This window comes from Lepeophtheirus salmonis, chromosome 3 (genome assembly GCF_016086655.4).
Source record: "Lepeophtheirus salmonis chromosome 3, UVic_Lsal_1.4, whole genome shotgun sequence".
NCBI lineage: Eukaryota > Metazoa > Arthropoda > Copepoda > Siphonostomatoida > Caligidae > Lepeophtheirus > Lepeophtheirus salmonis.
The window spans coordinates 21559550-21572248 of NC_052133.2; the positions used below are offsets into that span (position 1 = coordinate 21559550).

General features: G+C 32.0%; 1 protein-coding gene and 1 long non-coding RNA gene across 3 annotated transcripts; both read right to left on the minus strand.

The window, feature by feature from the left end:
• Positions 1-4731: 4731 nt before the first annotated feature.
• LOC121114629 (uncharacterized) lies at positions 4732-9486 on the minus strand. The gene is made up of 3 exons (XR_005863305.2): positions 9207-9486; positions 8809-8964; positions 4732-5745 (listed from the first exon to the last, which is right to left on the minus strand). It is a non-coding gene; the product is annotated as an uncharacterized lncRNA (long non-coding RNA).
• A 632-nt stretch (positions 9487-10118) lies between these two features.
• Positions 10119-12692, minus strand: LOC121114632 (uncharacterized). 2 transcript variants are annotated; one of them, XM_040708659.2, is made up of 5 exons: positions 12428-12692; positions 12161-12269; positions 11265-11315; positions 11005-11144; positions 10119-10943 (listed from the first exon to the last, which is right to left on the minus strand). In XM_040708659.2, exons 1-5 carry the CDS (start codon positions 12480-12482, stop codon positions 10438-10440), a joined length of 861 nt encoding a protein of 286 aa, XP_040564593.1. In that variant the 5' UTR covers positions 12483-12692; the 3' UTR covers positions 10119-10437. The 2 variants fall into 2 exon arrangements, with proteins under 2 accessions (XP_040564593.1, XP_040564594.1); XM_040708660.2 differs by lacking the exon at positions 11265-11315.
• Between the last annotated feature and the right edge of the window lie 7 nt (positions 12693-12699).

Sequence of the window (12699 nt, forward strand, 5' to 3'; positions counted from 1 at the left end):
ACATTGGATAGGAAGAAAGGCTCGGTCAAAAAGCCCAAAATGGATCTGGATGAGTCAAAGAGAACAGTCCAGGTGAATCCCCTCAAGTTCATTTCGGTCCATCCAAGAGATCTCAGGATTTCACACCAGAATTTCCAGAAAGCTATCAAAAAAGGGGTCGGAAAGAGCCTGGTGAGGATGGAGAGACCACTTTTGACACCAGCAAAGCAAGAAACCCATCTCCTCGGTTGCAATACTTTTTTGAACTCTTTTTTTGACACCTTTGCCCCACCTACAGCCATGATGCCATAGATATCCTTTATTTACATAGTTATACACTCTAGTTATTATCAAGAGTACTTGATACGCATGACGCGATGGATGTTTTTTGGATCTAGGTTTTCATTTAATGTCGGAAAAATGACTAATTAGTCCATCAATAACCACAAAGAATTTATTCAGATATTGATGGATTGCCCATAATTATAAACATTAGTTAATATTCTTATGCTTTCCATCCCATACCAGTGTCCTATAATTTTTTTTGCCAGACAGGATAAGCATCACTTTTTCTAAATAATTGGGATAATGTTAATATGATCCTAGAGACCTAAAAAAAATCAACATTCAACAAAAATCCCTTGAGATATATTTTGGCTCTGAAAGGGTTAAAGATCGTCTCTTCTATAAATTACTTTGTCCAAAAAAAAAAAATCTTCCAAAATGGCCCAATAGCGCTCACCATTGACCGTAACGGCAGCTCCTTGCTCGTTTTCGAAGAAAAACGGGGTGATGATGCCACCAGTCCACATTCTGCACCAAACAGTCGCTCATTGAGGATGCATTAGCTTTTCCAAAGTTGTGTGCGGATTTTCAAATCCCCCAATTCGGCAGTTTTGTTTATTGACATATCCGCCGAGGGGGAAATGCGCCTCATCCGAAAAGATAATTTTTCGGTAAAGATGTTCATCTTCGATCAAGCGGTCTTCGGCCCATTGGGCGAACCGAAAACGCATCGGATGGTCGTGTGGCTTCAGTTCCTGCACTAATTGGATTTGTATGACATCAGGCCGAGGTCTTTCGTCAAAATTCGTTGCAGAGACGTGTGAGAAATGTCCAATTCCTGCAAACGGTGTCGAGTTGATGTCGATGGGTTTTCACTTACACTTTCCGCAACAGCAGCAATTTTTTCGATTGAGCGCACTGGACGAACACGGGAACGCGCTGTTTTGTCCATTAACGAACCAGTTTCGCGCACACGCTTCACAAATTTATCCACAAACTGCCTGGAAGGTGCTTTGTTTCGACCGAATTTCGTGCGTAATTTTCTTACAGTTTCGTTTGAAGACTCTCCATTTTGGAAGTAAGTCTTCAGTATTTCCCAATTTTTTTGGAGCGTAAACTTAACCATTTACAAAATATTAGACACAATGAGAATGTTATTACAGTTGTCAGGCGTCAAAAAAGTGGTAGTTCAAAATGCAATTGCTAGATGGGCCAAAAACATCTTAACTATGGAATAAACAAATTGTATTGATGTCTTCATTTCGCTTCCTTTTTTTTTGTCTTAGATATCGACAGCACATATTTCTTAGTACTCGCAAGAAAGACAGGGAGTACATTAGTGCGCTCCCTTCCCAGTCCACAAATATATTATCGCTTTCTTATTGGTTATATCAAATGTAAGTTGAGCAGTAATATGACAGGCACAGTGCCATTTTACACTCACCGGTTGTTGCTATCATGTACGTCACTTCTTATATTAGAAAAATACATTTTATCTGTATTTATTAGAGCTGGTACAATACGGGGTTGACCCGCAGTTCAGTTCGGCTCGTGTTTACCCTCAATTTGGTACATACATATTAAATATTTGGATTTTATAAAATTTTGGTTCTTTGACAAAAAAAAATGATATGGCGACACAATAATTCCAAACTAGAGGTACATTTGGATCAAGCGAAATATTTTTCTTGACAGCTGGTGATATTCTGACGGTTAATTGACCTTGTTTATAACGTGAAAATGTGGACCAGCTCAACTTATTGCAAGACAAAATTATAAATTCATAAATAATAGAATTATATATTTTAAAATAACTTTTTATTTAGAGAAGTTAAGTTTATTTGTACAGAAAAGAAATTATTAATGAGTAAAAGATCAAAAAAACTTGAAAAACTACATTAAATCTTGTAAAAAAACATTATGCCTAACCAAACTGAGTAGCGTGAAGAATGTACAGCGGTTAGTACCGAACGTTGGGCTTAGCGTACCTTCCCAGCCTTAGTATTTATGTATGTATTTTGGTGGATTGGTTGTAATTATAATTAACTTTTGTTTAGCATTGAACACTTCTCAATAATAGTTACATAATTAGGAAAAGTTGTCCAGAATTGGCAAACAAGAAAGTGATTAGGTTCTTATTTTTCTCTTGTTTATTTTCGTATGTAAGGTCTAGTGATGAAATAGAGGTGACAATGTGTTACAAGATGTTTCCTTTAATGGAATTGTGAAAGAAAGATGACCACTTACATAAAATCAAATAGTGTAAATAATTGAATTTTGAACAATTCACTCTACAAATCTATTCTTTCCCGTATTATATAATACTCATAGACAAGAATATTATTAGAACCAATTTACTTGAGAACTATCCAACAGAGTCTGATACGTATGGCAAGGCTGGTTTTTAAGTACATACTGGAAATATTTTATTTTAAAAGTTAAATGTGAAAAAAGATGGAGTCGGAAATTTTTATATTTAGCCTATCCCTATTCCAATATGATATACATTTATTAAGATGTAAAAAATGTCAAAATCAGAGCGAGCGTAATTTCTTTTTAAAAGTACGATTTGAAAACTATCACTATATTATTGATATAAGTATGGGTGTGCTTTTTGTATAGAAAAATACATTTTACAGATTACGAAAGGAAAAAGGGTTGTTTTTTGGGCTCTTTTTTTCTGCAATATATGGTCAGGGTGTTAACCCCCCGGCGCTCTACAAAAATCCCATTCCTAGATATTACTTATTAATTATCCCAAAACTAAAACTACTGAAAAATTGCAAACTGACAAACTGAGGCCGACTCTTACATTCATATAAATAATAATAATTTTTAATGCCTTGTACGTCAAAAATTGTTTTTTGGAGCTCAAGGAGACTAGATAGAGGTTCAAGTTAAACATTAAAACTGAATAACATCTCAAAAAACAACTCTATGAATAAAAATGTTTTCTAAATTTATTCAAAATCAAAAAAGTTATCGGGAAAAAAAGAAATCCGTTGATAATTTATTTTGATTTTTTTCAGGTGCAAAAAAAAATGAATTTCCAATAGAATATTGGATTCGTAGATAAAGTTTGTGCAAATTTGTCTGGAAATTCATTTGAATATAAATTTGACACATACAAATTGATGTTTATCTGAAATATCTGTCAATTTCTGAATAAATTTGTCTTTTTTTCATCTATCGTCAATTTTCTATTTTTAAAGAGAAATGCCACAAAACGATGCATTTTATACTTTTAATTGTAGGCATATTAATTACATTATAGTATTTTTAATTTACGAAACATTTTATTACAATTTTTTTGCAATATTTGCAAAAAAAAAACATTTATCAAGGGTTATTTTTTGACCACATTATTCTCCATAACTGTTTTTTGTTTTTATTAAAACGATTTTTTATTATTTTTGTGTTTCTATTTACAACGCCAATAAATGCTATTTACTACTTTTTGCAAAATTAGTGCAAAACCCGGTTTTTTAATTTTCTTTGCAAATTTAGATTTGGCAATTTTTTAACAAAAATAAAGGATGGTCTTCTCATCTAGACAATTTTTTTCATGTATATATATTGGAATTAGACGTTTATCAAACAATGATTCTATTTTAAATTCATAATAATACATTTTATATAATATACAGATTACAGACCCTATATTATAATGCTCGCCCGCACCGAAGGGTTCTAAACATTAAGAAGAATATATAGTACTAGAAATCTGTAAGCAAAGCCTCAAGTGCGCACGCTATAAATGGGGTAGACGAATTAAGAACTTATAATAATAACATAACATAAGTTCATAAGACCAATTTGAAACGGGTTGACATATTTTTTTGAAAAAAAAGTAATTATTAGATTTAAATAGTCAAATGAATATCTATCCTTTAAAAAAAACATGTGATAGGCTTGATACTGGAATTAAATTAGTCTAAAGAAACTGTGATTTATGAATTTCACAGGCCCGTTTTTTTATATTTGCCAATTTAAAACTAATAAAAAAATTTTTTTACAGAAAAATATGACAAATGATTCACAAATAGTCTTTTGAACTGATGCTATGTCATTGTAGTAATTTCTCAGTTCTTCTTTACAATTTGTAACGAGTGATTGAGCCTTCACTTACAGGTTTCTAGTATTATATGAGAAGAAATCACATTCACCATTGTCAATGTGATTTTCCACTCCTTCCTTGGCATGAGAAGGGCCGGGTTAACCCTTTGTTAGTAGTTTTTGCATTACTTTTGTCTTAATAGAAGCATTATAAAAATTTTAAGTTCCTGCAAAATATTTGAAGAGTAATTATTGTCTATTACACTTAAGTTTGACAATACTTATTATTATATTTTTTTTTTTTTGATGAATTACTCTTTTATTCCATGTTTTATCATTTGTTTACGACGTTAATGTATGACTAATGTTAGAATAGGTAATAGGTAATTAATAATATTCGAGAAAAACACGTAAGGTTTTATAGCACAATTGAAAAAATTATGGCTATTCTTTTTTTTATTTTTTGAAACTTTCATTTTGTCGTTTTAAAATACACAATACACATGCGAGTAAGATGAACTGAATTTGGAGGGTATCTGAGGCCTTCTCTTCAAACAAAAATTGATAAAATATACATTTATGACTGTAAGGTTAATCTGAAAGCAAACTAAAGAGGAATTTTTTTGAAAAAAAAATTTAAAAATTAAATTTTTGCGAAAAAAATTTGAAAAATCCACAGCTGTTCACAAAAAATTAATTTTTTTCCAAAAAATGTTATTTTCGAAATTTGACAACAAATATGTAGTTAATTATTGTAAATTTAACAGTACAATTTAAAATATTTGACAAGATATATTAAGTTGGGTAAAAAGTAGTTTTGCGCGTTATTACAATGCTTATATAAGAAGTGTTACAATCATCTGATTAAAGCCCAGTATAACCCGTTCTGTTCTATAACCTGTTGGCAACGAGAATCCAACTTCATAATGCCCTTCTTGTAGAAATCATTGTCCCCAAATTTTCACAGGCCACTATTGAGGTCAAATTTGTACCCCAAGCACGTTTTCCATAGACAGAAACAGGAAGTAGTCACTTTGTACCATAACAACTTCCTATCCAAGCTCCCAGAGCTTCTGGTGCATGACCAAAGAGTGTGCGGCCTGGTGTTGTCTTGATGAAACCCACTTCCTCTCCTATTCGAGTTTATTTTTGTATTCAGCCTTCTGCAAATGGTTCAAAATGGTTTTATGATCGAGGTTCAGCTTCTGAGCGATGCTAGGACTGCTAACATGAAAGTCTATCTCGATATTTTCCGCGATTTTATCGACATTTTCGTCAACATTCCTTTTTAGTGCGTGGAACATCAGTAACCTCCACTACGCCAGAAGAAAATCGCTCGAACCACAGCTGTGCAAAATGAACCGAAATAGAATCAGCCCTGTGTGCATGACAATTTTTTTGGGTCGCTTTCGGCGCATTTTCTCCCTTCAGAAAAAAGCTCTTGTAGTAAACAATCACGCCTTTACAACACCTTATTGTATGATCTGATTTGACCAATAATGAACAAAATATATGTTTCCCCAACTTTATGATATATGTTAGGGACAATGTGGAAAATCGGGCATTTTTTCGAAATGTTCGGACAATGTGGAAAATCTCCGGGGTATCTATAAAATTTCCAACAGATTGGTCATTTTGCGTTCATTTACATTGTCAGGTAAAATTATTGTGGGTAATTTGATCATTAAATAATTGATTGCATGCAAAATTTATTGGCGGTGATAGGTTTTAACCCCTCTTTTGACAAGCGGTTCACTTTCATAACCCGTGGGCTGGAGTGTATTATAATATTTAAGAAGGAGCCCTTGATACTCAGGATAGTGGTGGGAGTAGGGTTTGATCCGCCTAAGGGAGCATCTGTCAACCTATTGGCCGGGGTATATTTTGCAAAATAAAATGGAGTCTCTCGTGAACATTTCTTATCATACAATAGTTTGATTGTCTAGATAAAATATAAATTTCAATGAAAATACACTGGATTATCAAGTCCCTTGCAGTGAAACTGTATCATAATCAAATTACTTGCAATAAAATTATTTCATAATCAAATCCTTAATGATCAAATTGCTTGCAATGAATTGTTAAATAATACACTTACATATAATCGTTTTACGAGTAAATGAACGTAAAATGACCACTTTATTGGAAAGTTTATAGATTGCCGGGCATTTTTCAAAATGCCTGATATTGCCCGTAACATATAGATATATATATATATAAAGACAATACATAAAAAGGAAGCTAATGATAGAGAGAAAATGGTACACGATGTGATCTTTATAATATATCTCAACCTTTTTCCATTTAGAGAAAGAAAAACAAAGACGGAAAATTATCTGGTACTAAACTAGTTAGTAATTACATATTCTCTCAACCTTCCTCCAAATAGAGAAATTAAAAGACCCAAAATGAGTTGACAGTCTTCCTAACGCTGTGTTTCTCCAATAGTTTGATAATAGCTATTTAATACTTGATAGAAGAACATAGAGATATGTTCATTGATTAATTTGAGTTCAACAAATCAACGTTAGAACACTCAGAAATGTGTTAAAGCAGAACAATCGATAGCCGACAAAAAATATATCATAAACTGAATTTAAAAGACTCATGTTATTTACGTTGTTATTTGTATTCAGAGTTTAAGATGGAACTGCTGCTTTGATAATTAAAATGTATCAGTGCTATAACTTTTTTTAGTGCAAAATAGCCTTAGATTGCTCTTAGATTTTGAGTGCCGAATATCTCCGCCCGGCAGGGTCACAAATTGCAACTGCGATCCGCATCATATCCTGTATTTTGCTCTACTCAACTCCTTCCAAATTATATGTATTCCATTTGTGTACCTGATTAAAAGGATTTCCTAACTTATCACCAATGCATGAGATAGCGGGAGTGCGCTCCCCTTTTTAGATGAGCGATAAAATTGATCGAATTTTCGTTCATTTATATTACTCTTTCCGTTTCTGCATTTTATGAGATAACATTAAAAAAATGAGAGTTAAAGAATAATTTTAAAGATTGCAAGAAAAGACGGTTGAAGTTATGACTCATCTTTTTTCTTATTCTAAACTCTATCTGTGACTCTCTACTCCCTTCAGCGATGAGTTTGCCTCCTTCATGTGAGGAGATTACGTTGGAATATAAATCGTTCTTGTTTGTAAACAAATTTTCTTATAATTTTATGTAGTAAATTGACATCAGATTTCAAAATCTCACGCAAGCATAAGTTCAAAAACTTGAGAACTCTGTATTCAAGCTCAAACTAATTATCAGGCTTAAGTAGATCATATTGCACGAAATCTCGTAAATATATGCTCCATAAGACAGTGGTACTCAAGGCACACCAAAAGACAAAATTTCTTAACACACCTACTTTAATTAAACCAATTATTTGGATTATTATAAACTATTGGTAATAATGTATGGTTGTCACAAATATTAGGGCACACTTGAACTGGTCTCAAGACACAAAGTTTGGGAACCACTTAATATATTCTTATTTGCATGTTGTAATCTGAATTCTATTAATTTAATAATTGTTATTCAAAGATATTGGAATATTTGGCAGAATTGCAGTTAGATCTACTAAAGTAAAAATATTACCTTCTGATCGATACATTACTGTCCTTAACTACCGTTGAGAGATAATATTTTCTTTAGGTGGTCTACTATTTAGGGATGGATGTCAGAGTTTAAAAAGTTGAAAAACTTAAAAAAAAAAAACTTTTGTCAGTTAATCAAATATTTAATAGTTAAAACATTGGATTAATCATTTTATGGATTTTTTTTAAATTTTAAATATAATTTTAGATCCTTAAGTTTTACATATATTTGTATCTAATTTCTCTTCATTTTGTGGAATAAATAATATATATAAATTTAAGGAAATTGATTGTAATCATAAAGAGTTGTCAAATTCAAATACTCCTATGCGAGTGAAAAAATGAGCACCGCTCATTTTTAATTGACCGGGAGCAACAAATCAAAGCATAAATGACGTTAATAAAATGCAGATCTACCATAAAATTCTGGAAGATCGATTCCAAAGTCATGTCTCTCTCATAGAAAGTCTTTTATTCGTGGATGAACTAAATTCAAGTGTGGTGTGAGTACCCCAGAATAATTGACCGGCTTGAGTTTCAATATTAAACTGAAGATAAGTTACTGAGTAAGCAGTCCCAGTTTTCCACTAATAGCAAAATGTTAGCACAATCTTAGACGCAACTGAGGCTAGATGGAAGATATTTCTTATTATTGGTTCTTCAAGTCAAATTCTCCAACTAGTACGTACGTATGTTCTCTCCCAGACAAAAGATAAAAACAATTATATATTTAATTACATATTCATAAATTGTTCATTTAATGTTTGAGATATTTAACAACAAAATTCCTTGATGGGAAGGGGTACAAGCCCTTTAGACAACCCCTCCAGGCCATCCCCTACAAACGCCCCTCTTCCTTCTGAAGGAAGTTTTTGCATATGCTTACATCGAAAAATTTAGTGGTTCGTCTATGAAGTAGCATGGTAGGCGCAAATTTCTCTTCAAATTCCATGTTTCATACATTTTTGAGATTTTTTAAAAGTAGTTAAGCTTGACATAGGTAGAAGCTTGCTTTTTACAAGTTGATTTTTATCACAACATCCTAACAAAATGGAAATAAGATTATATTTATAACGACGTAATAACATATTTTTAGTAGATATTAAGGGCAGATATATAACAAAACATGACAATAGAGGAATAGATTTTTAATAGAGAGTAACGTTTATGTCCTTTTATTTTTTGATCCCATATTGACAACCAATAGTTCACTATTTTCTTTGATATTAATGAAAAAAAGGGTTATGATTGTTATAAAACTAGGGCTCTAAAAAGCCAAGTTACCTCACTAATACAAAAATGCCCGATGTATTTTGTTGTCAGCTGTGAATTTCCTCCTCTCGCTTGATACGTCATGGTTATTTCATAATTTATTCTTTTTGCTCCGTTTCCAAAAGAACAGGAATACAATGTCGTGTTGAGTCCTCGTCGTTGATATATTATATCGGCCATTTCATTATTTCTATGAAGAAAGTTTGGCTATCATACACAAATAAAAAGGTATAACTACTATTTTAATAAAATATTACTAAGCAATATATAATACAATATCCAATAAAATACTATGTAGATTTTAATAATATGCAATTCATTTAAAAATGGTGAAGAATGAATATGGCAATGATAGTCTGGGAGTACATAACATATAAATGGAAGTTGGTGTGATTGACGTATTTGGCTATCTACTAGATGATTTCTGACCTTTTTCTGTCTCTTTTTGGAGGAAAGTTTGCGAAATACAATAAAGGCAACGACATGAGAGATATCAACAATGCTGATGTCATGTAAAAACACTCTAATCTCGATATCGAAATTCTTTAAACTGACCAAGAAAAATATTAACGTTTTGATAATGAATTCATTGTCTTGATAGATTTCTATATTTTGTCTCCCTTGTTATGTTAAAATACACATTTTTCGCCAATAAATTTACTCTCTCTTACAATTATCAACATTTCTATTAATATATTTTTTTGCCCAAACAAATATATAAACCATCATGTTGTTATTGGTAAAACACAACAAAAAGAGTGCGTCTCCCAACAAAGTATTTCAAGTAGGGTTGCAGATTCGGCACATAAAATGCCTGACTCCCACTCCGACAAACATTATTACTTTTAAATAATATGTTTTATATTAAGTACTATATATTCACAAGTCTAAATAGATCGTTATTAATTATAATTAATCAATATATAATTGATATACATATATTTATTTTTTTAAATAAGCAAATACATACATTATGGACAAAAATTAAAATATAATTTATGCGACAATAATTCAAATTATAATTTTCATTCTTATTAAAACAAGACAAGTTGAAGAGAAATATTCATTAAGTCCTTTATTTGTACCTTAATTTTGAATGTAATTTAAGGTAAATACTCTTGATAGATATTTACACCGGACTCCCATGCTTAAATGTTAATATGGAAAAAAATAATAGATATATAATATAAATTATATATTTTTATTTTTTAAACTGAAGGATATCTAAATTGCGAAAAAGGTATTAATCTTTTTTTGATTCAAGATTGGGATTAAAAGCAGGCTGCGCTGGATATTCTGTATAGCTTGGGGGAGGCTGATTTGGTAGGTATGGAGGATAACTACCACCACCAGCAGCTGATGTAGGTGGATAAACTGGTGCACCCATGGCTGCTGGAGGATAAACACCACCACCTTCAGTTGATGCAGGTGGATAAACTGGCATGCCAGTGGATGCTGGAGGATAAACAGGAGCTCCTGTTGAAGATGGAGGATAACCTGGTGTATAATTGGATGCTGGAGGGTAAATAGTTGATCCAGAGGGTTGCAATGGAGTTCCATCTTTTGTTTCTGTAGGATAAGACCCACCTGCCATAGGGTTTGGAGGATACGCTGGAGTTGTTGTATATGAAGGAACAGTTGGATAGCTTGGAGCTGGAGGGTATGCATTCCCAGGAGGATACGAAGGAGGATAAGTCGGAGCGGGTGCGTAGCCAGAGTTTGTTGGATTTTGATTATTTCCTTGATCCCCTTAAAGAAAATACATTAGTATTCTAACTATACAAATTCGCTAATTAGGACAATGCAATACCTAGAGGAGGCTGTAACACGGAACCACGCTGTCTTTTGTTTTTGAAAACGCAGTAGCAACATGTTCCAAAACAGCAACAACATCCAAATATTATCAACCCCATAATCACAAATCCAATCACCCTGGCAATATGCATATCACTGAAAGTAGAAGGGTTTTATTAAACTAAGAGAAATTAATGTCTAAATCGAGGCGAGACAGCAAATGGAAAGCAAGGCGGCATGAGTAAAACGCTTGAAGCCATGATGATTCTCCCTCACCGTTTAAACTTTTTAATCCTAGATCGAAACGGTGCTGCGACAGGTTCTGACCTATGGAAATTTTTATTGATATTATTTATGATTTTTTTAAATATAAATGTAGCAATCCATGTTTCTTAGATGTATGAGATCTGATAGCGCCAATCAAAGTGCATTTAAAACAAGGTCTTCTAATAACAAAATTAAAAAAACTCTCTAAAATCATAAAAAAATAATAATTACAAAAAAATTGAGTCATCAAAACTGTCTGTATAGTAGTATAATGAAAAAGTAACTCCCAAATACAACACGGCAAAGAACTCATAAAATCTAACACAAATTATAAATGACTGTTTTGGAATTTAAAAAAAAGCTCATTGGAAAGATATATTACAAATAAGTAAGTAGATACATATTTATAGCGATTTTAATATGATAGGCATAACTCCCATGTTGATTTGCAAGGGAAAATTCTTATCGTAATATGCACATCCTTTATAAAGTCAAAAGACTATCATGTAGTATTTACATCATCATTTTTCATTATAAAAATAATTCAAGTACATTACATTAAATTTGAATTTCCATGACTTGATTGAACCAGAAGAAAGTGATGTAAAAATGAATAATAATTATTGGTCAAAAAAAATAAAATTTTATTATAAATGATCTGCAATAAATACATTTACAGAAAAATCCTTGTAAAATTACGGATTTAAAGGAATAATGGCTATTTATTTTCCTCTGACTATATAGACTAATTCATTTCCTTTCCAATTGCCTTGTCCTAGTTCATTCGATTTCATTACTTATGATAAGTTATTTTTAAGTGAATAAATTATCATATTAATATTGTATAAATTTCTAAGGCTTCACCTTTTAAGGAATTAATGTGTAAGAACGTGATTCATACTTACATTTCAGACAGGGAAGACGAATCGCAGCATTGACCTTCGCAGCAAAACATTTTATCCGGATCACCGGTTCCAGGACAGTCAAACGAGTTTTCGCATTCATAGGCTATAACTAATAATTAAATAGATAGTCAATAATCATTTAAATGACAGTATGAAAGAGTAAAGTTAAACACCGCGTATTCAGGGCAGTAGGAGTCCGTCACTAAATGACAGACTAGGAGTAGGAAGATATACCCCTTGAATCTTAGTAATTATTTAATTAATTACCTGTGTTGATGGATAGAGAGACTATCATAAGAAGAAGAACCACAAAGGACTTCATTTTCCTGGATTATTAGAGTGTATTTAAGGGAAGCAATTATTAAATTAACTTATAATTAGATATGTTATGTCAAGGTGGGCCGGAGCTACTACAACATAATTTAAAGTAAGCAGATATTCTTCATGTAGCAATAAAATATTAAGTATAGCAGGATAAATTAATAATAGTACAAAATATAGCCTTCGTCAATTTAATAAAGTGAGCGCCCTCTATCAAA

What these genes read in the sequence shown, in the direction of transcription:
- LOC121114632 (XM_040708659.2), bottom strand. Translation starts at nt 12,482, where the DNA reads ATGAAGTCCTTTGTGGTTCTTCTTCTTATGATAGTCTCTCTATCCATC. An exon ending in CTCTCTATCCATCAACACAG is followed by an intron (nt 12,270 to 12,427) that starts GTAATTAATTAA and finishes TTTAATTATTAG; the next exon opens with TTATAGCCTATGAATGCGAA. An exon ending in TCGTCTTCCCTGTCTGAAAT is followed by an intron (nt 11,316 to 12,160) that starts GTAAGTATGAAT and finishes AAATTTCCATAG; the next exon opens with GTCAGAACCTGTCGCAGCAC.